General features: G+C 41.7%; 1 protein-coding gene across 5 annotated transcripts in view; it reads left to right on the forward strand.

Annotated features, from left to right (window-relative positions):
• Positions 1-26,742, forward strand: part of CACHD1 (cache domain containing 1) — a 230,064-nt gene that overhangs the window by 138,028 nt on the left and 65,294 nt on the right. For all 5 annotated transcript variants that reach the window (XM_053243265.1, XM_053243269.1, XM_053243266.1 and 2 more), the window contains 4 exons: positions 9,750-9,876; positions 17,012-17,156; positions 19,717-19,933; positions 26,576-26,725. In XM_053243265.1, the coding sequence (XP_053099240.1) occupies positions 9,750-9,876; positions 17,012-17,156; positions 19,717-19,933; positions 26,576-26,725 (639 nt within the window). The remainder of the gene's footprint in view (positions 1-9,749; positions 9,877-17,011; positions 17,157-19,716; positions 19,934-26,575; positions 26,726-26,742) is intronic.

Genomic DNA, 26,742 nt, shown 5'->3' on the forward strand with positions numbered 1-26,742 from the left:
TAATGGTGGAGCGGGGAAGTCGACTAGCAAGCCAGAGGTTGCTGGTTCGAATCCCCGCTGGTATCTTTCCCAGGGAAACATACAGGGAAACACCTATAACACCTTTAACTTGGCAAAGAGGCATCTTACAGCAGCAATATAGGAAGATGCTGAAAGGCATCATCTCATACTGTGTAGAAGATGGCAATGGTAAACCGCTCCTGTATTCTATCAAAGACAATCTACCAAAGACATCCACAGGGCTCAACAGCACACCAACTCGATAGCACATCGACTTGACAGCACACTTTACTTTTCTTCATATTTAGAAGGAGCGAAACAACCCCATCACAGGTTACCTCCACTGACTGTTGCTTTTCAGAGTTCTTTTAGGCTGTCCCTTGTGGTGACTTGCTTCACTGCATCAGCTTTTAAGTTCCAGGCCCTATGCTGGCCCAACCTGCAAGGCCTAATGTTGGCTTTCCTGCAGACAGGAAAAATCGAAGAGGCTTCCTGTTTGAAGCAGCCCCTGAGGTGATTCTCACAATTGGGCGAAATCGGGCAATGGAGCCTAGCCTGATTTCGCCCGCGCGTGAGAACCACCAGCCTCGCAGCCAAGCCTGGTCTCACCACAGCGGGTAAGCCACTTAACTTACCCTCCCTTAAGCCCTGGTTAGCTGAGCGAGTGCTACGCTAACCTGGGCTATCGGACCATGTGCTGCCGCAGCGTGACTCCGCACCGCAGCAACTCACGAGTAGGCCCCCGACTGGGGGGCCAAAAATCAGCCTCTCTCCAGAAGGCCCTGCGTGCCCATGCAGGGCATGCTGGAATTCTGGGGGCTGTACAGCCCCTGATCCCCGCAGCCCCCACCAGCTCCATGACAGAGCCGGCAGTCATGTGGGCGGCCGATCTGGCTGCCCACGACTCTGCGGGTGCTCGTCTTCGGGGAGAGCGGACTAAGCACACTCTCTCCACTTAACCCTGTCTGGCGGTTTCCACTGATCGTGGGAACTGCCTCCTTGCCTCAGACCAAGTAGACTAAGGTCTACTTGTGTAGATATGCTGTCTTGCTCTTTCTCTTGACAGCTCTTTAGTTTCACCTTTGGCATGTTCTTAGCTCCTGTCTGACTCTCTGCTTCCTTGCAACTTCCAGTTTGACTTCCAGCAATTTCCAGTTTCCTTCCAGTTTGAGTTCTGGCATATTGCTGCTTCTCAGCTCCTGTCTTGACCTTCCTGGCTGCTGACTGTCTGTCTAGCATGACCCTGGTGTCTTTCCCGGTCCAGGCTTCAGACTTGCATCTCCTGGTGACTTAGGTGGGACCAACAGCTCAGTTTCCTGACAGTCTCCCTTGTGTTTCGTTTATATTGTGAGCCCTTTTGGAACAGAGAACCATTTTCTTAATCTTTTTCTATATAAACTGATTTGAATGGGATGGGGGAGGAATGTTGAAAAGCAGTAAATAAATATTCTTAATAATAATAATTTTATTAAAGAAAACGGACAGCCAGCACTTGGTTTCTAAAATGGGAAGTGCCTCGGAGACACAAATAGAAGCCCTTCGTGTGAGAACTAATAACTGTTCTGACCTGAGCCCTTCTTCTTATTCTAGATGTATAGAGACTAGTTACAGTTGCTCAGCAATGAGCAATTCCAGGGGGGTAGCTGTGATAGACACAGCAGAAGCAATGTTGTATTATAATATTATATGTGGTGATGTAAAGACAGATAGATTTATTCTCCCTCGTGCGTGTGCACACACTCTATCTACTATCTATAAATGGTAGGCCAGTTGGCCATGAAATGCAAGAGGTGCCAAGTGAGAAAACACTTCACATATCTGGACTCTGTGTCTCAAAAGCATATACCACAAGAAATCTATTGGCCTTTAAGATGCCCCAAGACCCTTTGCTTCATTTTCAGTGATGAGGAAAAAGGCATTTTATACGTACTCAATAGCTCTGTCTTCCTTAATAACTAATCCTGGCATTGCAAAGGATAGGTTCTAAGGCCATCTCTTTAAATTCAGGACATCCAGTCGCCCTTTGCTAGAAGTTTGGATGTAAACATATAAGAACTGAGTGCTAACTATGTCTAGCTTTTGTTCAGTGCTGTCAGTACCATGAAAGATAAAGATTTACAAAATCCTATCCAAAAGTGCTACTAGTTCTTGCTCATTACAAATTACTTTTAAGGCATGAAGGACATAGCAGAGAGCAAACCCTTTGTGAAGAGAGTCTTCTAAAACTTCAAAGGGAATGTGAATGATAACATTCAGCACTTATGGATAACACTTGCAAGATATAAAAGCACATTGGAATCATTAACTAATCTTCAAACATTTACTAAAAATGGAACGTAATTACTCTTTATATAATAGCTGCTTTAACAAATTGCATCTTCTATGTTAAACTTTAGAGTGCTTTAGGCTAGAGGGAGAGGCACCTTGACCTTAATAACAGAAACTGATGATCCACCCTCAGAGGGTATTAATCCTTTAGTGATGCTAGTCCTTACTCATAATAATGTTATATTCAGTTTTTAAAATCCTACTTATAGCTTCAAGGTACAGCAGTGGGTATTCCCATGGCCCCTTGCTATGCAAATTTATTCATGGAGAAACTTGGACAGTACACCCTAAAGAAGGCTACTCACAAAACACTTATTTGGTGGTGTTACATTGATTATTTCTTTATGGTCTGGAACAATGGCAAAGTAAATTTAGAAAAATTTAAATATTACATCAACTCCATCCATCCAACAATCAAATTCACATTCAACAGTAATTGTTAATATCCTTCTCACTATTGGCAATGAGAAAATAACAATTATCTACTTTTACTGGAGGTCTTGCGCCCCACACCCCTCACATACGTAGAAGGCTTGCAGTTTGCAAGTATTACTCCTGTACCACAAAATGACAATGCACTCTCCCTTCATTCCTTGCTAGCTGATGACCAGAAGCGCTGCTTCGTTTTGAGCATGTAATAGTGTTGCTGACAAAAACCCTTTAAACGACACGTTCTAAGATATTGAATGAGACAGATGAACAAAGACAGCTAATGCAATTATTTGTGTGTTTTTCTGTTTCTTCTGTAAGTTTTGTGGTAATCTGATACAAATAGAAGTTTAGTGAACTGAAGCTTGTTTATTTCTTCATCATTCTTTGAAAGTCTGGACTTCCTGTCTGTAAAGATACCTGAAAACACTGCCAATGTTTGTTGAAAGGCATAATTTCCCATGCTTTTTTCAGTGGGAGAGTTTTCAGCATTTTCCAGGAAATTAATGAATTTTTCTGGGGCTTTTGATTTTTCTGGTAATGTGAATGAGATATGGAACCTACCTGTAAAATGGGCATGTTTCTATCTTTCATGGTTTGGTCTGGAAGTTTCATGTCAGTGAGTGAGTCCCATGCAGCTTGGTAGAGATAGAGAGAACATGATCTGCAGCTTGACTCAGAATCAAACACATCTGTAACAACAGAATCAATGAATTTAAAAAAAAAATCTCATCAATCTGAACATCCACCAAGCAGCTATCTTATATAGATACTACTCCGCAGTGGCAACATAACCACCAGTGAAGTTCAGTGCATCCCATTTGTGGTCGATTTCCATCTTACAGTTCCTGATAATCACCAAGCATTCAGAGAAAGCTACCACTTATTAGACAACTTTGAACATTTTTGTAAAGCAATCAGCAAACCACCTATCATAGCATACCAAATGCCCCAAAATCTGAGAGTTGTAATTAAGCCAGGACCACACTGTTATAATTCAAAACAACACATTGCCTGTATTTATGTTTATGACATAGCTGCCTTCAAGAGCACTAGAACTGGTAGAACATCAAATTAAACAGAATATCACCTACAGCTCCTCTAATATGAGTTACATAATTAAATGTAAATGAACAGGATGCAATATCCAGTACTTAGGTAAAACAACAAATGAAGTTCATACATGTTTTTGTAATCACAAATCTGCAATCGTAATTAAAAGATTAGAAAAAGATTAGAAATTAAAAGTTTCAGTAGCCAAACACTTTAGCACTAATGAACACAAACTGTCTGACTTGTCAGTTATTGCAATACAGCTAAACTGGAAGCAAGAGAGAACTTCTGAAAATAGACACTTAAGATATTAGCCTGTGAGGGCTCAACCTTGAGGATAGCACCTGACATCATTTCAACAGCAGCCAATCCAACACTGCTGAACACTTGATCACAAACATCCCATAACTGTCACTGCATCTACTGCAGCCATCTTTCCAGTGACATCAGAGCAGCTGAAGAATGTGGAAGCTGAAACATCTTGCCCACATTTATAATTTTATATTGAGCCGGGTCTCACGATTGGTGAGACCTGGTTTGGTGAGCTGAGGAGGGAGTGATCAAGGAGGGAGCCCTGGGTGGCTGGATCGGCCTCCCACACGATTGCCAGCACTGTGATGGAGCCGGTGGGGGCTGGGGGGAGAGGGGGCCAATTGGCTCCCGGAAGCTCCAGCATGCCCTGCGCGAGTGCGCAGGGCATGCTGGCGAGACCCCCGGAGCCAGGAGGCGGCTTTTCGCTTCCTATCCGAGGGCTCTCCTCATGAGTAACCGTGGCATGGAGCTGCGCCACAGCTACTCATTATTTTAAAAACCTGGGTTTGCGGAGCCCTTCTCCGCAAACCCGGTTTTAGAGGAGGGGTATTTAGGTGGGTTAACCGCCTGGGAGCCAAAATCGGGCTAGGCTCCCCTAGCCCGATTTTGGCTGATCGTGGGAATAGCTCCATTATGTTAATGAAGAATAAATTCATGCTTATTCTTTTGATTAACTGCATCCTTCCAGGATCCAGATAACACTGCCGTCCATCCATCTCTCTCTCTTTCTATATAAAATCTGCAAGAGCAGAAATACTTAAAACTCATGCAAATACACTTCTGTGAGGATACTTACATTGGAAATAATGGCTGACATGATGAGGAAAGTTCCTCATAGTAGTCCCATTGAAATTAAAGGACAATGTAGTCAATATAAGAAGCATTGCAGAATTGCAATTGTGCAAATTTGTCCTTCTCTGCAAGACCTCCAACATTTTTTTTTAAATTGCCGGCAACATTTCGGCAAATAAAAATAGGTCTGTTCTCTCTTAAGAGTATGACTCTATATTAGGAGTGGTAACTCATCAGCACTGTAAAACACCATTTTTGTTGTCTTTCACAATTTCAGAGTGCATGAGATCAGTCAACAAAACTGATTAAAACAAAACAAAACACCTTGCTGCTTTTTGACATATACCTGTTTTTGAAAACCAAACAATACTATTGTGTTAAAATTCTACAACTACCATCTAATTGCTATTTGGTTAACATAGCAATTGCCTACCATGATTACAAGCAAAATTGGTGTTCCTGATCCTGACTAGCTGAAGGGAAAAGAATTGTTGAGATCTGATTTTTAATAAAGGAGTTCATATCTGTTCTTTTTGTAACCCGATTCCTAAAAGCCGTATTTTACCTGGCTTCAGCCTACTCTAGCTGCTCAGGTCCCCTGCAGAGGTAGGAATCATTGTGGGGTGTGTAGTCTGCATGTCTGGCAGCAGTGATATTGATCTAGGTTCTTTTCTGCTCTTCATTGATCAGCCCACACTTATGCTTTAATCCTAAGTGGGTACATGGAAAACTACTGTGCAGACACACTGAAGTGACTAAAGAAGGGCCATAGCTTAGTGAGCTCCTGGTCGCAGTAGTAAATCTAAGTTGAACTTTGAGAAGGCAGGACCAGCGCTTACCCTAGCCCCAGTCCTAGCACTAGACCAGGATCTGATAGAGCCGTGGAACTAGAATCCCCTAAGGAAGATCCTCCAACACCCCCTGGAGTATCCAAGCCCACTATAGACTGTCCTCTCCCAAACCAGAGTACCCCCCCCCATATCTGTACACCAGCACTGACAGTAAGTTGGCAAGAGCAAATAGAGGAGTGTCAGACTCCATAAGACTCTCCAGGCGGGGAGGCAGAGCTGAGGAGAGCCAATCTGGGCTCAGAGATACCTAAGAGCTCATTCTGCCTCTGACTGGAGTCAACTTGTTCTTTTGGAGCTTTCCAAGATCCTGCAGATTGGCCTTGTCTTCCCTCTGCCTCCTGGGCAACCAGGACATGACCTGGAGCACACGTTTTTTGCATGTTATCAGTCCATGCAATCTCTAGTTAAAGGAGTTCTGGGAAGGATCTCCATTGAGGCCTTAAAGAACCAGTGGTAGCCGGAGTAGATGGAGCAGGCCCTGGTGTTCATTGACTTGCCATAATTCAGTTTTCTAATCATTAGGGTTGTGTTGAATATTCATATATTTTCACTGCAAATTTTTTTCATCATAAAAATAGCATTGTTTGAGAGCTGAAATGTCACCTGAAATCCTTCTTGTGTACTCTTTTTTTCCCCTTGTTTGCTGCCCAATCAGAGCTCTTTGTGCAATATTTTTACATGATTGTTTTTTGTGCCGATGACATGATGCCAGCAATTGAATCACACAGTGAGCTTGATTACATCATGGTGGTGTCATGCAGCCAGATTTAGCTACACAACAGCTTCAAAAAGTCAATTCAGATTGAGAGCAGTATTTTTCTGCCCTCCCTCTGAACAGGAGAACACTTTTGACCCCCACAAAGTGCTCACAGCTTCCAAAAACCATGGATCAGGGGTAGCATTTTTCTCAAGGGCTGTAACCATTCGTGAAAACTCTCCTCTGTTTCAGCTTATCTCAGTAATAACTACTATAGTGTACTAGAAAAAAAATTACAGAGCAAAGTTTGTTTACACACATATGTTGTACACAATTAATTGGGGCTAGTGGCTGGTAGGCAAGCTGGTTGGGTTGGCAGACAAAAGGCAGGTAAGCCAGTAGTGCAATAGCTACTTGAGCAAGACTTTCAGCAAGTTTTAGGCAGGGCCCAGTTGAGGTTTGAGTGAGATATGGCAAGGCAGAACACGAGGCAAGGCAGAGCTTTGGGTGAGGCGAAGCTGTTGGATCAGTGTATCTACCACCCAGGGCAGCATTCATTGAGGCTGTTCACATGTCAGCCTAGCCCTAGCTAGCGCAGCCCAGCCTGGGCTAGGCTGCATGTGTGAAGCACCAAGATTGAGTCTGATCCCGGTACTGCCCCCACACCAAATTTGAGATTTTAACCTGGCGTTTAGCCAAGCTTAAGCGAACCTATGGTCCACGTAACCTTGGCCAGCAATCATCTGGGCAATGACCGCCGAGTGGTTGCATTGGTCTGCTGCTGTTTCCAGCAATGAGCCAGGGAGGAAGGAGCAGCTGCACCGAGTACAGTGGCTGCTCTAATGAGAGCAGCCTCTGTGCTCATGCCTTGGGGTACCCTGGGATGCTGGGGGGGGGGGAGTCCTCCCACCACCAGCTCCTGTGGTTGCCTCGCTGCCACTTGTGTGGGTTCACGGTGCGGCAGATGGGCAGGCAGCCACGACTTGTCTGCCAGGGAAGGCAGGCGAGTTCCTGCCTTCCCCTCAGGGCACCCAGGAGTGGTCTTGAGGTCGTGTGAAAGACCTCATTAGCTTCCTTTTTTGAACTGGTAACGATCTACTAGATCTGGTCAAATAGCTCTTGCTATTGGGTTTGACAAAATGTGGTCTCCACCCTTTCTCCAAAAGAGAATCAGTACTGAGAGTGCCAAACTGTCTGGTACACATGTGCATGCTTGTGTGTCTGGATTATGGACTTTGTGATTATGTGCTTTAATTTTTGCATTTTAGAAAGTAGTGGTCAAAATGTTTGGGGATATTTTTGGAATTTGTGTTAGAGGTCACTTAATGTACTTTATCCTTTTAAAAAAGAAATATCTATTCAGTAATATTAATGTTGTCTCTTAAGTATTTGTTGTTGTTGTTTAACTGCACCTGGGAACAGCCTTATCAGAGGCATACAGTAGTTCTTCTGTTTCTAAATCTATTTTGTTCATGTAATTTAGTATAAGAAACTGACATTGAGCTGGTGTTCTGACTTAATTAGTAAAATCTGTATAACAGGTGTTTCTTTTCTAGTCTTAAATAGCCCCTTAAAATGTCAAGTCTCACTCCATAAATTAAAAACATATACAACTGTACTTGCAATATCTGTCTATTTGAATAATTAAGAAAGCACAGTCTAAAAGAGTGAGTACTAGCATGGTCTAGTAACTTGAACTTGGATCAAATTCCCCAAGGCTTATATTACTTGATCTTACTTTGCTCACTTGAGCTCTTGGATAAAGTACTACATTTTCCTGTTTAAAGCTCCATATTTGTAATAGAAGAACAATACTGCCCCATCAGTGCAGAATATGATTGGAGAGGTGGTTTGAATGAAGGGCGGGGGTGGATAAGGAAAAAGAATCCTGGTATCAGTCAAAAAAGACTGTTAGTATTAAGGCTTATGTTATTAATACTATAGGTATACCAAAACAATGTTCCCTCTAATTTTTTTCATCTATGAGTGGAATTAGGTTGGTTCTGGGTGGTGGTATCAAGGAGGTATATGCACATATGCATTATGTGACACTATAGATACAACACATACACACACAAGTAAGTACTGAAGGAAAGAAGTGTATTTTACAATTCCATTCTGTTTATAAAATAATATTAATTATATTTATAAAATTTGGATTTATAGCTTTATAGTACCAAACTAAGTATGCTAACCTTTTATTTGAAGCAGTTTGTGGTGTGGTAAACTGGTTTGTTCCAGTTTGACCAACCCACAAACTGGTTTGGCGGTTTGAGTGTGGCACCAGGGAGTGGCAGTGGGCGGCACCTTTAAAAGTCAGTAGCGCAGGTCCTTCCTGCTGCTGCAGTGCCAGCATGTAAATGGTTTCCGCACATGCGTGGAGGCCATGTGTGTGCTGGCATGGCACGTAGCTTGCTGGGGGGAACCGCTGCAGCAGGAAGCTGCATGGAGCAGCGGTAAGGACCTGCACTACTCACTTTTAAAGGTGCTGCCCGCTGCGCCCCCACCGCCAAACCAGTTCATGGTCAGCCAAACCAGAGAAAACCGGTTTGCCAAACCATGAATATAAACTGGTTCATATTCTCACCCGTGCACAAAAGGCTGGCTCCTTCGACATCGATGACATCATAGGGAAATCAATCCCACAGTTGCCTGCCACAATAGGGCTCTGGGTCATAGAGGCATGGATGGCATTTTTGAAGCCACCAGTTTGTGCACATCCCTAGGAGTGGAAAATTTTATCTCCCTCTCTTACAGCACCAGAACCAGAGGTCATCCTGTGAAACAGATTGCTAGGAAATGTAGCACCAACAAAAGGAAGTACTTTTTCACACAGTGCATAATTAATTTATGGAATTATCTGCAACAGGATGTGGTGATGGCCACCAACTTTGATGACTTTAAAGGTGCTTTGACATTTATCAAAGACTAGTTATCAGTATGACTACTAGTCTCTATGGATTAGCTCCAGGCTCAGAGGCAGGATGCCTCTGAATACCACTTGCAAGGGAGCAACAGCAGGAGAGAGGGTACGCCTTTACCTCTTGCCTGTAGGCTTCCCACATGCATCTGGTGGTGGGAAACAGAATGCTGAACAGATGGGCTCTGGCCTGATTCAACCAGGTTGTTCTTATGATGTTGATAATGGACATTCATAGAAGTATTCATTAACTGTATATGTTTGCTTTCATACATTTAAAAAACCTGTTCATTAGATATTTATTATTTTCTTCTGCTTGCAGTGCCTTTCATTTTTCCCCTTTTCTTTTATTTCCCCCCCTCAATAGTTCTTGCTGACAATCTGAAATCCAACCCAGGAATTAAATGGCAATATTTTAGTTCAGAGGAAGGTATTTTTACTGTGTTTCCAGCTCACAAATTCCGATGTAAAGGCAGTTACGAACATCGCAGCAGGTATGATGTGCTGAGGATTTTTGAAATTCTGGGTACAAAATGCATTGGATAATATTTTAACAGTTTTTTGTGTGCATGCAAAGATATCTTCAAATCATTTTATACAACCAAATGGGCACAATGGGAATGTGGATTAATTGGATCTGTGTAGAGCTTCAACATATAATGAAGCAATCCATGTGAATGCTTATTCAGTTCACGTGCACGCACAGGTTGCACACACACGTGCACGCACAGGTTGCTGGCTCAATCCACAGTCAGTTTGCCAGCATTCAGCCCATCACAGCTCTGAGGTGGAACAGTAGATATGGAGTTAGATGACTTGCAGGCTGGAGATATGGTGAAGCAATAATATAGTCTTGTAAACAAATCCCTAAGGGGAGCTTTTATTTCTGTCTGTCTTTCTCTTTTAAATATTAATAGAGATTATGCCTGGTAGTACTGTGTAAAATCATGGAGCCAAAAGGGCTTCCAGAGAAGATATTGTACTTCCTACCACATACACAAGCCACCTAATGGAGCAGCGGGAAATGACTTGCCTAGCAAGCATGAGGTTACCGTTTCGAATCCCTGCTGGTACCTTTATTGGGCAGCAGCGATATAGGAAGATGCTGAAAGGCATCATCTCATACTGTTCAGGAGGAGGCAATGGTAAACCCCTTCTGTATTCTACCAGAGACAACCACAGGGCTCTGTGGGCGCCAGGAGCTGACGCTGACTCAACAGCACACTTTACCTTTACCACATACACAGGGCTGGTCAGTGCCTGGCTGGGAGACCACTTTGGAACCCCACATATGCTGCCTTGAGTTTTACCATGGAGGAAAGATAAGATATAAGTGTAATGTAATAAAATAAATTTATGTAATATTGCAGACAGCAAAGTATTCAGTATGCAGGATCAACCTGGTATGATCTGTTGGATAATTTGAATATTTAGATATATTTGAAGCTCAATAAGAAGCCCGTAAATGCTGGGAATGTTGTCGAAGGGTGACATAAAAATCTTATAATTAAATAAACAGCTTGATACATGTTTATGTGTCATTCTTCATAAATGACAACAGCCTAAATTTAACAAAATATCTCCTTTATGAGTTGGGAATTATAATTGGAGCTTTATATGGTGCATCCCAATTAGAAAGGTGTGGCAAATTTATTTATTTTTTACATTTATATCCCGCTCTTCCTCCAAGTAGGCCAGAGCGGTGTACTACATACTTTAGTTTCTCCTCACAACAACCCTGTGAAGTAGGTTAGGCTAAGAGAGAAGTGACTGGCCCAGAGTCACCCAGCTAGTATCATGGCTGAATGGGGATTTGAATTCAGGTTTCCCCGGTCCTAGTCCAGCACTCTAACCAGTACACCACGCTGGTGTGGTATATTTTAGCTGGTACGCTAAATGAAATTCTATTAGTTAAGTTGGATAAAGGAAGAGTTTAATTGCAAATGCCAAAGAATTTAGAGAACTATATCAGCAATTATGACTACTGTTCCAAGTGCTCTGATCCACCAAATGTAGTCTGTATGTTTATGTGCACGTGGCTATGACAGATTGCACCAAACAGTGGAGCAACAAATACATAGACATAAACATTACTCTACAAGGATCTCCAAAACTCCTAAATGTGTGCACAAGGTACTAGAGTTTTCTGGATCAGAGAAACAACACTTACCTTACCAAATAAAACACACAGAGAAACAACACTTACCTTACCAAATAAAACTGTTGGTGTTTAACTGTTACAAATGCTGTTTAGTTGTGTACATAAAGCCCATGCCATGGTTTTCCTTTTAGCTATACTTAGACCATTTACCTTCATCTCCTTAACATTTCTGCCACCAGTTACAAATGGCACTAAAAATTTAAGTTTGTTTTAAATTGGGTGGCCTTAATGATTCCCCCCCAACAACTCTGGGAATTTTTCTTTGACAGCAATAAAATTATTTGTTATACAGCCTTTGCCGCAATATTATTTTGAAGATTTCTACAGAGGTAACACTGATTAAACCAAATAAATATTGTAGAATATTTGTTCTCATTTGAACAAACAGTGAAGTTTGTTGGGGTTTTCTTTGCACTAGTTTTTGTTCTGCACTTTAAAGAGCCAACGTCCTCTGTATTAATATGTACCTTTGTACAGCTAAAGGGTGTTTTAAAATTAAGACGTGATTATGACAGCTATTTTATTTTAATGCCTTTAGAATATCCTTCTGCATTCCTTTCTCCTGAAATAAGAGTTGTCTGGGTGCCTTTGTTGTAGCAATATTTAGATCCAAATATCTTTTGTTTATACCAAATAGACTTTGGTCTAGACAAACGAAGAGGTGGAACAGGGTGTGTATGTTCCTGTTTTGCCTTTTTAATTTCCTTAGTCAAGATTAGTCCAATTTCTTCTAGTTAAACCCTGCTCATAAATGCAAATGCTCAATGCTGTTAAGAAACTTTGACAAAGCTTTTTAAAATGGCATATATAGATAAAAAAGCTTTTCAGAGAATGAGCTATATGAATCACATTCCATATCATTAATTGAAAAGACAGCCTTGGCAAGAGACTTTGTCTCATGATGATAAAAACCAAGCCCAATGAACTAATGCAATTTTACACTGCTTGCAAAGATTTTTTTTACATGCCAGATAACTAGCAGCCATACAGTACTGTACTAATTTCTCCACCTAGTTTAGAATTGCTGCATCAAGTGATGCAGATAGGTACACTGGGTCATTCTTGTGCTTTCAATGCCTAAAACAGATTCTTTATTAAAACAGGATATTTCTGATCTAAAACACTATAATTAGTTACAGCTATTTACCAGATGATGGTTTTAAAATGAGTTATCTGATGGATTAGATATCTAAGACATAACTAAAATGCTTCCCTAAAGGAGGGCAAGATGTCTCCTTGCCTTAAGGAGGCAATTATTAGACCACTTCTGAAGAAGCCTGCTTTGAATCCCTCAGAACTAAGCAACTGTAGGTCTGTCTCCAACATTCTGTGGCTGGGTGAGGTAATTGAGAGGCTGATGGCCTCCCAGCTCCAGGAAGTCTTGGAGGAAACTGATTATATAGATCCATTTCAAACTGGCTTTCAGATAGTTGGTTCAGGGTGTTATCAGTATGCTGATGACACCCAAATCTTATTTCTCCATGTCAGCATCATCAGGAGAATGCATAACCTCTCTAAATGCCTGCCTGGAGCCAGTGATGGGCTAGATGAGGGATAACAAGCTGAGACTGAATCCAGATAAGATGGGAGTAGTTATTGTGCAGGGTCAGAACTTGGGAGACAATTTTAATCTGCTGGTTCTGGAAAGGGTCACACTTCCCCAGAAGGAACAGGTATACAGTCTAGGAGTGCTTCTGGATCCTCCCTGATGTCTCAGGTTGAGGCGGTGGTCAGAGGTGCTTTCTATCAGCTTCTGCCAATATGCCGGCTGTGTCCATTTCTTGAGCTAAACAGCCTCAAAACACTAGTACTTCTGCTGGTAACCTCCAGACCTGACTACTGCAGTGCGCTCTATGTGGGGCTGCCTTTGTATGTAGTCCAGAAATAGCAGTGGGTACAGCATGTGGCAGCCAGGTTGGTCTCCAGGTACCAGCAGCAGCATACTAAGCATTATCCGCAAAAGAACAAAAACAACCAAGGCCAACGTAACAAACAAGGAGAGGCCCAGAAACAGCACCTTTGAGACCACCTACATTCCATCACACTTTCATACATCACAGGATACATTGCTAATATCAGCCTTCCCCAACACCGGAGGGCAGAATATGACTGCCTGCAACACCTATCAGGCACCATTAGTCATCAACAACATCAAACTGGTAAGCCATGCCCAAGTATGGCACTACATTACATTGGACCTGTGGGTGTTGAAGATTGTCTCTTCGGGCTACATGACAGAGTTCAAGGCTCACCAAACTTTCAGAGGGCTACACTTCACCAAAACGACTCCTGCCTTACAACAGAAAGTACAGGAGTTACTGTACAAAAAAGCAATTGTACTGGTGTGATGGGCACAGAGGCAGGAAGGGTTCTACTCCCGCTATTTTCATATCCCCCAAAAAGATGGGGGAATTCAACCTATAATGGACCTAAGACACCTGAACAAATACGTCCACGTGAAGAAGGATTGGATGACAATGTTGCAAGACATCCTGCCACTTGTATATCAGGAGTGGTGGCTTGCAGCGTTAGGCCTATAAAATGCATACTTCCACATGGGGATCAGATCTTCATGCCAGAAGTTTCTAAGGTTCATGGTGAGGACTTCAGTTTACCAATATCAAGTTCTATCGTTTGGCCTCTGCACTACCCCATGTATATTCACCAAGTGCATATGGCAGTGGTGGTGGCACACCTGCGGACAAAAGGACAGATGATTTACCCATACTTAGATGACTGGCTCTTGAAATCAAAGTACAGAGAAGAGTTACTTTCTCAGATACAATACTTGTTGCACCTTTTCCAGGACCTCGGTATAGAAGTGAACTGGGAAAAAATCTCATCTAAACCCAGTGATGTCCATATCACACATAGGGGCTGTTCTGGACACCCAGAAAGGAAGAGCATTCTTGCCACAAGAAAGATACCAAACCATTATGGAGCTGGTACATCAGTTCCAAGCCAATCCAATTCAGCAGGCATGGCAGATTCAATGCCTACTAGGCCTTATGGTCTCCTGAAAGGCAACAGTATTATATATTTGCCTGAAAATGAGGAAACTCCAACTATGGTTCATATCCACCTTCTGCCTAAACATAGACCCCCCCCCCCAAAAAAAGGGTAATCATCCCACTACAAATCCTCCAGTCATTGAATTGGTGGACTTGGGCAGACAATCTTTTATAAGGTATCCCTTTTCAACTACAAACTCCATCTGTATGGGTGACAACAGATGCCTCACTGTGTGGCTGGGACAGCCATTGCAATGGCAGAGTGACCCAGGATCAATGGACTTGGAGACAGAGGCAATTCCATATAAACTTCCTAGAACTCTTAGCAGTTTACCAGGCCATGAAGGCTTTTCTTCCAGTGCTCAGAGAGAGAGAGAGAGTAGTACAGTTGCACTTGGACAACACTATAGCAATTGCCTACCTAAACAGGCAAGTGGGGACGGTGTCCAGATCTCTGAGTGTGTTGAGCATACAGACTTGGCATTGGTGCATCAGAAACAGTATCACCCCTTTAGCCATACACAAAAAGGGGATGGAGAATGTCCTAGCAGACGTTCTGAGTCGCTCATTCACCAGAGAAGAGCTGCATGAGTGGGAATTCAACAACAAATACCTGCTACCAATCTTTAGAGCTTGGGGCTTCCCCAAAATAGACTTGTCATGATAGCACTCAATGCCAAGTTAAGAAAATACTGCTAAAGAGGGGGTCACAACCCACATTCATTAGGAGATATGTTCCAGATGGACTGGTCACAACAGCTGATGTACATGTATCTCTGTCTTCCTCTGGTTGGGAAAGTGGTGGCACATATTCTGACCTACCGAGTCATGCATTCTGATCACTCCATAGTGGCCTTGGCAACCATGGTTTCTGCATCTACTCAAACTCTTAGGATACACATATAGGCGGCTTCCACAATGTCAAGACCTTCTCTCACAAGAAAACGGACAATTACTGCACCCAGAGATACCCACTCTTCAAATAACAGCATGGAAGATAGGTTTCTGAATAAAATATTACTAAATCAGAGGAAGCCCTCCACTAGGAGGAACTATGCTAGCAAATGGGAAAGGTTAACTTGCTATGCTGCCACAAATGATTTTCACCCTCTAAATGATACTGTCTGACAGGTCCTCCTATATCTCACCTCACTAAAGACCTCCAAACTTTCAAATGTCTCCATAAAAGTTCACTTAGCAGCAATCTCAATGAGGCACCCAGGATGGGATGGAGAGATGCTATTTTCTCACCTGCCTTCTTGGTGGCTTTTACAACTGGTGAGTGAACTTACAGCCCTGAGGATGCATGTGCCTTATGCACGCTTCTACCCAGACAAAGTTCTGCTATGTCCTGACATTACTTTCCTACCTAAGGATGTGACAGATTTTCACATAAACAAAGACATCGTGCTTCTTACCTTCTTCAGCACTCTGAGCACTGCTCTTGAAAAGACCTTACATTCCTTGGATATCCGAAGGGCTCTTCTATTCTACATATCAAGAACAAAAGCAATTAGGAAAACAAAAATATTGTTCATATCCTACAAAGGAAGATCTATGGGTCAGTCCTTGTCAAGACAGAGACTATCCCACTGGCTAGTAAAGTCAATCCTAATGCTTTACAAGTTACAAAATGTATAGCCGCCTGAGTCTATCAAGGCACATTCAACCAGAAGTTAAGGTGCTTCAGCAGCTCATTTTTCTGGCATATCATTTTGGGACGTTTGTAGGGCTGCAACCTGGTCCTCAGAACAGCCCTTCGTAAAGCACTGTGCCATTTACGTGATCTGCCACAGAGGCAAACTTTGGGAGAGGTGTTCTCAGAAGGGTGTTACCATGATACTATGGCTTCCTCCTCTTAAAGGAGCTAACTTAACACCCATTCTAATGGATTCAATGGCTCACGCCCCAGATAAACAGGTTGCTCACCTGTAACTGGTGATCTGATAGTGATCCATTGACATCCATTAGACCCTCCTGAACCTCTCTTCTGCCGTAGTACTCAAATCTTCTGTGTAGAACTCACCTATTGCTCCAGAGATGTTCGGCTTCTCCAGTGGTCTCCAAGGAACTGAAGTACTGGCGCTTCCTCCTGCCTTAAATAGCCACGTGGTCACATGGGGTGGAGTGCAAGCACCAAGAGGAGCTGTGGTATGCCACACTAACAGGCTACAGCACAGGTGCAGAAACCATCCTAATGGATGTCAATGGATCACTACCAGATCATCAGTTACAGGCGAGCAACCTGGTTTTTTGGGCAGTATATAAATGTGCTAAATGAATAATATAAATAAATTAAATAACCAAATCAAGATTGCTAAAGGTGCTCTTTGCACAGTATCTACAATATAACATCAATGCCCTATCCTAATAATCTCTTCTGTTTGTTTTTCCCCAGAATTGTAAATTCTGTTTTAAAATTACAGTGCAACCTCTTAACTGCTGCTTCAATTTCAGGCCCGTCTACGTCTCTACAGTTAGACCTCAGTCTAAGCATATAGTTGTCATTGTTGACCATGGAGCTTCAGTTACAGAGACACAACTCCAGATTGCCAAGGATGCAGCTCAAGTTATTCTGAACTCAATAGATGAGCATGACAAAGTAAGTTTACTCTGAATTATAGATGAATTATGATAGTTGTAATCATTCTTCTTCTAGATCAGGGCACTCAGACATGAAGGAACTCAAATAACTTGCAGGCAAATATATGTTTTGAAGGTCAGGCTGAACTTGCAAAGCCACATAACTTGGTAACACTGATAAACTATATCCATGGTGGGAGGGTACCAAAGGTATTAGGCCCAGTACCAAGTCCGGGCCTACTCCTCTAATAGATGGGTTTCCAGGAACCAATGTATCTCTGTGTACAAAAGAGATTGACTGGAATCCATTGATTGATAAGAATCCTAGCTAAGGAGTTTGTTTTGTTTTGTCTGTTGTGTTTGGTCTTTTAAAGCGCACTAAACTGAAATTAGAACCACTTCTTGAAAACATGAAAGTGATGGGGTCTTTACTGATGTCACCTTTGCTTACTCCAATCAGATTACAAGGCAATGGCACTTACAATCTCGGTGGATCCTGCACATGTGTATATTGCCTGCTCTCATGTTAGTTTTATTCTAGGAGACAAAAATATCTTTAGATGAAAGCCTAGGACTAGATATCTAAGTGATGCCCCAGGCTGCACTGCTTATTTGCATACAGCAAATTTACAGACACAATATTCCTTTCATTATGATTTTCACACATCTTGAGGAGCATTGTGGGGAAGTTGCGTATGGAGCTTGGCACAAAGCCAGAGAGAAGCCTCCTGCCATCCTCTCCCCAGATCTCAAGCTTGGGAGGAGGAATTCTTGATCCTACTGCAAAGAAGCTTGGAGTGCCTTTGAAGTCCAATGTAGTGTGCTGTGCTTTGCTCCTTCTTAGTTCCAAGCAGAGATGTGGGGTTGAAAAATTTCTGTGGAAAAATTTCCAGAATAGAAAATGCTCTCGAAGATGTTTCCATACTTTTTTTCCCCTTTGGAAAAATTTCTATTTCTAAAAATTCATTGGCAAACACCCAGACTAGCACTGCACACATGCAGAAGTGTGAGTTCCAGCCTACTGCTGCGCTATCAGTTGAGTGGGGAAAGAGGTGATTTTTGCCAAGCTGCCTTCCCTCTGAGGCCCATGTGCAGTACCAAAATATGCCTCTGAGGATCATGCAGTGCTAATCTCGATGTTGGCCATTATTTCATACAATGCATTAGTAACAATAAATTGATGCAATATTAGGCAAGCCTGGCAATTTCAGTGCAATATTAGGCAAGCCTGGCAATTTCAAAGTTGTAGTTAATGTTTTTCATCCTATTGTGTTGTGCACTTGAGCAGTGATTATCCCTAGGAAGAATGTGAGAGAGTACATAGATTTATTAATTTATTGAATATTCCAATAAAAATATTTTTCCACATAAACTTTGAATTTGTTTGAGCATAATATTTAAGCCACATTAAGTGTATTTGTGGTTTTAAGTTAAGTTAAAGAGGGCAGCTGTCTTCTTGGTTACACTGAGCTTTGGGTGAATTTGGAGAATTTCACACTGTTCTTGAGCACCTGGGTTGAGAGGAAGTCAAGAGGAGACAGTTCTCTTCCCTGATGTGCTCTGAGCACAGCAGTGAAGGAAGAGGACAGGAGCAGTTCTCATCTCTTACACTGAGCTACACAGGTGATTAGACAGGATATTCGCCATGACAAGTAGATTTGTGGATATCAGTTTATTTACTGTTCTATTTTTTTTATTTTTTTTATTTATTCAATTTTTATACCGCCTTTCATAAAGCATCCCAAGGTGGTTTACAAAAGTTAAAATAAATAATAATAATAAATAAATAAATAAAAATGATTTTTAAATAATAAAAATAATAAAACTCCATAAAAACCAAATTTTAAAACCTTAAAATCACTTCAACAGTAAAAACCATAAAACATCAAAACAAAACCCTGCCACCATTAAAAAAAAAAAAAAGGACAAAGAGAAGAGGAGAGATGAGAGTCCTGGCAATTTGGATTGAATTGGTCAGGTTAATGCATTTCCTTCAAAGAACTTGGAAAATGACATCTGCCAGTTGGTACATATCCCTGGAAAGAAAGGTGTTGCGGATGTGCCCTTAGTAAGGCTTCTTTCTGTAACTACAGCAAACTAGGTAGCTCCCAAACATTTTATTTGAGGAATTTATAAATGTAATTTTGTTAGGATGTTCTTGGAAATAACATCACTTTCCCCCAGCATAATATGTGGTAAATTTTGTAAACACTTGTGGTATATTTTATAAGCCTCCCAGAGATATATATGTTGGGTGATACAGAAATACACTAAATAAATAAATAGTCTCTGTTATCAATAGCCTGGCAATCCAGTTGCTTCAGTGTTTGGGAATCACTTCTGTAAACTCTTTTATGAAAGAATAATCTACTTCTATAGGGGTGGGGGTAATCTCTCTTCCATATGTCTCAGGTGGTATACCTCAAGAATTCTTTCCTTACACAACTGAATTTTAAATACAGACTCTTCCATTGACTTATCACTGTGTGTGCTAAAGGGTGACACATAAGGAATTCCAAATGGCAAGAGGGGTGTTTGTGTGGGTGTATAATATATATACATTCTCTTTCTCTTCTAAGATCTCTGTGTTAACTGTGGCAGACACAGTAAGAACCTGCTCCTTGGATCAGTGCTATAAGACGTTTCTGTCTCCTGCCACCAGTGAGACAAAAAGGAAGATGTCCACCTTCGTTAGCAATATTAAGTCATCTGACAGCCCTACCCAGCATGCGGCAGGATTTCAAAAAGCATTTCAGTTGATACGAAATACAAACAATAGCACAAAACTCCATGCAAGTAAGTCTATTATTATGCAATATTTATGGTTTTCCTTTCTTACCCATACATCTTTCTTTCATTTTCCCTTTTGTTAGTTTGAATGGCTCCTTCTAGCAAGGGGACAGGAGACTGTAACATTTGGAAACAGACAAATTATGACAAGGTTATATAATAGACAGCAGCCAGAAGATGTTATAATTGCATTTTCATTTATTATTTTTTTACTCACCAGCATTTCTTTTATCACATCACTTAGTCATGTCCTAACTGCTAGAAGTAAGCTTTGAACAGTTGTAAGAGGATCAAGAAAAGTATTCTGGAGGCATCAAGTAAAGCTATATTTTGAAGCTAAGCTAAAGCTCCATTTGGATCCCATCTAGAAATTTAATTGCCCATTATTATTGTAATACTTACTTATGAAATTGCTGCTACAATCAATAGCATTTTACATTATTATGCTATGACATAGCATTTTTCATTGTTATTTTAAATGTATATATTTTTTGTATTAATAATTTTGCTTTTTCTTTTCTCCACCCCCCCCTCCATGGGTATTTTCTGTAGAAAGGCAGGGTAAACATATTGTTTACCTTGGACAGAGTGGGCAGAGTAGAGTGGGCTTTTGCCAAGGCATAGCTGTGTACAGAGTACAGGGATGAGCCAGTGGACACATTGCCAGCCACAAAACAAAAGCAACAGACAGAAAATGTTTTTGTTATTCAGGGCCAAAATAAAGTTACTGTGCGCTCAGGAGAATTTTAATCTTGTAAAAATGGAAGCCAAGTTGCCTAGCAGTATAGGGCTTATTTTGTGCTGGTGCTAACTAGGGTGCAGTCTTTGTGTTCATTTTCCAAATAAAGGATTTTTGGGGAACATATAAAGGAGAATGGAATGTAGGGATGTGCACGGAACCTGGTTAGCTAGCCTACTTTGGTTTGAGTCCAGACCAGACTGGGCCAGCTCGGTCCAGCACTCCCTCAACCCCCCCCCCCCGGTTCGTTCTGGTCCATGGGGTTTGTGGACCTTTATAAAAAAAAATTGTGTGTGTCACTTACCCCCTTTTGGGGAGTTGTTGGAGGGGGGGTCCGCAGAGGTTCCCCTGCCCCCGCCAGCCATCCTTGCAGCCCAAACTGGCTGTTCGGTCGGCTTTTTGGCCGCCACTCCTGAAATAGGCCTCTGCATGACCCAGGCCACACAGAGGCCAGTTCACAGGCGTGGTGGCCGAATGGCCGGTTTGAACTGCAAGGATGGCCAGCAGGGAGAGGGGGAACCTCCTTAGATCCCCTCACCACCTCCAACAACTCCTCCAGAGTGGGTAAGCAACACACACACAAAATGTTTTTATTTAGAAAAACAAAAAAGACCAAAAGGTCTGTGAACCCCCGAACAGTTGGGGGTTGTTCAGTCTGGGGTCAGACCGAACAGGGGATGGTTCGGTTCAACCCCGAACCATCAAACCAAACAGGTTTGACATTGAACACGTTTGACATTGAACCTGTTTGCACATCCCTAATGGAATGTGCTCCTGAGGATATATTCTCCTCACTAGTGAGTAGTTATAGAGAAACCCTGCCCATCAGGTGTTAGTGAGAAAGTTTTCCACATTGGATGGTGCTATTTCCAGACAGAATGGTTCCAACATTTTTGGTTGGTTAGTGTACATGGTTAATATACACTAGAAGATAAACCAAGTTAAAGAATGAGAAAGATAACCGGAAGGCAAAGCATTCAGATGTAGTTAGAGTGCTAAACAAGAATGCAATCTGAAACCTAAATATTTGCTGAACTATCAAACTCACATGTTGCAAGGGCACAAAACATAATAATAATAGATAGTTCTACATAAAATTATCTGTAATAAAATCTGGGTGGGGAGGAATGGGATATAATAGACATCATGCCTATTAGTGAAACTTGGCTGGCTCTTGAATGGTTTTGAATTTAAGACAACTGATTAGTAGGGATGTGCAAAATGTTGCAATGTCAAAATGTTTTGACTTGAAATGGGTCGGTTTGAGTGTCTCGAGGTCGAAACAAACACCTTTTAAATAAAGGGCCTTTTTTGAGCTCAGAACAAAACAACCCCTATTTCGATTTGAAATGTTTTGACATTTTAAGTGTCATTTTGGAGACCTTTTCGCCCTTCCTGATTGGTTTTCTGGCACTAGCTTCCAATCCTATGGGGGTTTGAGGAAAAGGTTAAAAAATTGTTTGAAATTGTCTGCTTGCCTATTTCTTTTGTGGATTGGGTGGTAGGTGGCACACATCATGCCCAACCCACCCAACCCAGTGTTTCAAGTTTCTCCATTGTTCCCTATGGCCGAAACACTCAAAATGTTTCAGGTTTTGTTCCATCAAAACAACTAGGTTGACCGCTGTTTCGACAAAACACTTAGCTATCTGCATTTTGTTTCGAGCTCAAAACAAAACACAAAATCTGTCTCATGCGCATCCCTACTGATTAGACCTGTATCCTAGTATTCGATTGTGAGTTTAACATTCTCCCTTGTTTGTCTCAAAAACACTGAGATATTTTTCTCTTGTGCACCCCCCCGCCTTTTTTTTTTATACATAGCTTTGGTATAATTTTTGTTGCTTTCGAAAATGGACACTGAGAGCACATCCTATCTTTTAAGCCTAAGGTATTGTATTTTGCACATAATCAACAGCACCAAGGGGCCATGTTGCTCAGTAATTTCAGAAAGAGGATGTACCAAGTAGTTCCATTTCCTTGTAAACAATATTCTTGCTTGTTTTCATTTCTAGTACAAAAATAATTGTTCTGGTGTATTGTGAGGTTTTTACATCCTGTACTCCCAGCCAGCTCTGAGTTCATGTTAAAGAATCCATACGTTTTTTAGAATGGAAATGTGTAATTCAAAACATTAGTGAGGCATATCTGGCATGAGAGATAAGAATGATACTGAGAAGATAATTGTTTGTTTACCTCTCAGTCATTCAGCTTGTCCATCAAAGAGCAGGGGCTGCCTCTCAATTAATTTACATTCTTATAGTTCCTTTCATTCTACAGGATTTTACAATGCTTTCATAAATGATAAACAAACCCTTAAGCAACTGTTACTGCAGTTCAGTAACCCATGAGAAAAACTGAAGCCAAGTGCCAATACTGTAGTCACATGGAATACATTCTGTTGATTGGAAAATTTATGACCAAGGGATTGAAAGCACTTGAGTGCCTTGACTCCAAGTTGTTTGGTGTGGAAAAGAAAATAAGATCCCACAACTGCACGGAAGAACAGTTTTGTAGCTTAGGCTGAGTTGGCTACAGCTATGAACTCAAACACTGGAAGAACAATGTTTTGCTAACCTATTATAAACAAGTGAATGATTTAAACACTGTCCCCCCAACTCGTGTTTTTCAGCCACTAGGCTGTTGAATAATGCTAGTCTGCAGACTACTGTCAGCCTGTTTATTATAAGGAAGCCACCTTTATATTCTGCTGTTGGATGAAAAAAATATTATGAGGCAATTAATCATGATCACCATGTTGCGTGGGTGGGGAAGGCAGGGTAAACCTTATCTTCCCCACAGATGGGAAGGAAGCAGTGGTGGGAGAGCAATCCTCACTCCCACACAATCAGCCCTGCTCCATGAAGTTCCGTGTAGCCTGGAGCAGGGCTGGAACTTGTACTGACCTATGGGCATCCCACAAGGTAATGTGTGGCATGTGCATTGCATTGGGGGATTCCCCCGTCAAATGGGCACTCTGTGTGCCCGTTTGTGTCTCATTGGGCTGAACTCAGACCGAGGAGATACACTATACATGGCAGTCATATTCAGGGTGCAAGCGCACCCTTAACCTTGACTAACAGCTACGTTGTTTAGGAGGGTTAGGTAGGCAGGAAGTAGAGGGATCCATGGGAATCCTGCCTCTTCTCACAACCAGCCTGACCCAGGCTGGGCTGCCCAGGCCCAGGTTAGGCTGATCACCAGAACAGCCTCTATATTTCCTTTCTTTATCAGCAAACAAAACTTCACCTCCTAGTACCCCAAAGTTACTGATTTGTGGGCAGTTTTCCAAAGTGCTGCATTGAAAATGATTTTAAAATGCCTTTTTACTACTGATTCCTTCTTCCCAAATCAGAATGAATATCTAGCTTTGATAAGTTAAATATTATCAAACATATTCCCTATTGTCCTGCTCCGCTAATTAGGGGAGTTCCCTGCTCCCCTAATAACATTATTAGAAACTCCTTTGGCACCAGTCTATAAACCTATTACTTTAGTATCACCCTCTGCATAAGGTATAATGGCAAAGGTGCTATAGTGAAGAGAGGCTGATTAGTGACCTCGCAGCCATGAAAGAATGAATAGCAGAAAGAGTCCTAGAAGGAAACAGACCATCTCTTATCTTGGCCTTGTTGTAAGGGGGTGGGGGGAGAAGCATCATCATAAGAACAGCCCTGCTGGATCAGCCCCAAGGCCTATGTATTCTGTTTCACACAGTGGCCCAGCAGATGCCCCTGAGAAGTCCATAGGCAAGAAGTGAAGGCATGCCCTTTCTCCTGTTCTTGCTCCCCTGCAACTGGTATTTAGAGGAATCTTTCCTCTTGAGGCTGGAGGAGGCCTCAAGACTAATATCCTTTGATAGACCTATCCTCCATGTATTTGTCTAAGCTCCTTTTAAAGTCATCCAAGCTAGTGGCCATCACCACTTCCCATGGCAGAGAATTCCATAATTAATTATGTACTGTGTGAAAAGGTACTTCCTTTTGTCAGTCCTACATTTCCTGGTCATCAGTTTCATGGGCTGATCCCTTGTTCTAGTGTGTAATAGAGGAAGAAAAATTTGCCTCTGTCCACTGTATCTACTCCATGCATCATTTTATACATCTCTATCATATTTCATAAGGAAGGTGCTCCAGCCATCTGATCATCTTGGTTGCCCTCTTCTGCACTTTTTCATTCTTCAGTTACCAGAACTGTACACAGTACTCCATATGTGGCTGCACCATAGCTTTGTATAAGGGTATTATAATATCAGCATTTTTATTAGCATCAGGGTCTCTTAAAGTAAAGTGTGCTGTCAAGTCGATTTCAACTCCTGGTGCCCACAGAGCCCAGGAGGGGTCTACCATTGCCTCCTCCCGCACAGTATGAGACGATGCCTTTCAGCATCTTCCTATATCACCGCTGCCCGATACAGTACCAGCGGGGATTCAAACCGGCAACCTTCTGCTTATTAGTCCAGCATTTCCCCACTGCGCCACTTAGGAGTGTTTAATAAAGGATTAGCCATTTATCTGGTTAAGTAAGTGTTCCTTCAAGTCAAGTGGCTTTGCCAGACACACTGGTCAAACCATTTTTAAAAACATTATTTATTTATTTATTTATTTATTTACACAGGTGTTATTGACTGGTTTGCTTTATCCAGACATCGAGTCCTTCCCAAGGACCTGGGATGGCTGAATTTTATTATCAGTATCGTTGTTGCTGTTATTATAGATATCATCACAGCATATAGGCTGTTCCCAGTAAAGTTGCTTTTTGTAATTGGTTGATGGTGATTTCTGTGGCCCCTATGGTGTTGAGGTGCTCTTCAGGTTGTTTTGGAATTGCACCTAGGGCGCCAATTACCACTGGGATTATTTTGGTCTTCGTCTGCCGCAGCCTTTACATTTCAATTTGTAGATCTTTGTATTGTGTTATTTTTTCTATTTCTTTCTCTTCTATTCTGCTATCCCCTGGTATTGCTGTGTCGATTATTTTGACTTGTTTTTCTTTCTTCTCGACTACAGTAATATCTGGTGTATTGTGTGGCAGATGTTTGTCTGTTTGTAGTCGGAAGTCCCATAATATTTTTGCATCTATATTTTCTACAACTTTTTCAATTTTATGGTCCCACCAATCTTTGGCTACAGGTAGCTTGTATTTTTTGCAGATGTTCCAGTGAATCATCCCTGCCTTTGTTTGTAGTCAGTCTGTGCGATCTTTTTACAACAGCCCTTTAGGTGGTCCACGGTTTCATCTGCTTCTTTGCAAAGGCGGCACTTGCTGTTTGTTGTTGTTGTTGTTATTTTATTATATTTATTTATTACATTTATAAACCACCCCATCCAAAGTATACAACATTGATTTTTGAACTATATCTGAAAATCTGATCTGATTTTATGCTGTGATAGACACTACATTAAAACATGGCTAAGGAAGCTTAGGTATAATTTGTGATGATATCTCATTTAGTAAACTGGGGTCATAATCAGCTAGCCAATGAGAATCAGAAGTCATGACTTGATGTGGGTTTGCAAACTATAGCTTGTGCTAATAACTGTGTGGTGTGGTGTTGAATTTTCAAACCATAGTTAGAGCTACTGTTCTGCCCCCAGAGGCTCCTGTAAACCATAGAACTAGAGTGCTGAGTAGAAATTAAATGGAAGCAGATAAGTGGTTCTAAACTATGGTTTGGTTTGTATGTTTGGAGGCTGAAATTATCATTGGATTCTATTATGGTTAGTACAAACCATGATTTGTAGGGATGTGCACGAACTGGTTCTCAGGCCATGTTGGAGGCCTGCGAACCTGTTTGCTTGTCCGGCGGTCCGACGAACTGCCGGCTGGGGTGTGTGTTCTATATTCTATAATCTAACAACTAGTGATATTCTATAATCTAACAACTTCCATCATATATTTCTTCTTAGATACAGATATGGTCATTATTTATTTGTCAGCTGGAATAACATCAAGGGATTCATCAGAAGATGGTAAAAAGACAACGCTTCGGGTCATTAATGAAGAAAATAGTTTTCTTAACAACTCGGTAATGATCCTCACATATGCTCTCATCAATGGTAAGGGGTGATTACAA

The sequence above is a fragment of the Hemicordylus capensis genome, chromosome 4 (assembly GCF_027244095.1).
Source record: "Hemicordylus capensis ecotype Gifberg chromosome 4, rHemCap1.1.pri, whole genome shotgun sequence".
Lineage (NCBI taxonomy): Eukaryota > Metazoa > Chordata > Lepidosauria > Squamata > Cordylidae > Hemicordylus > Hemicordylus capensis.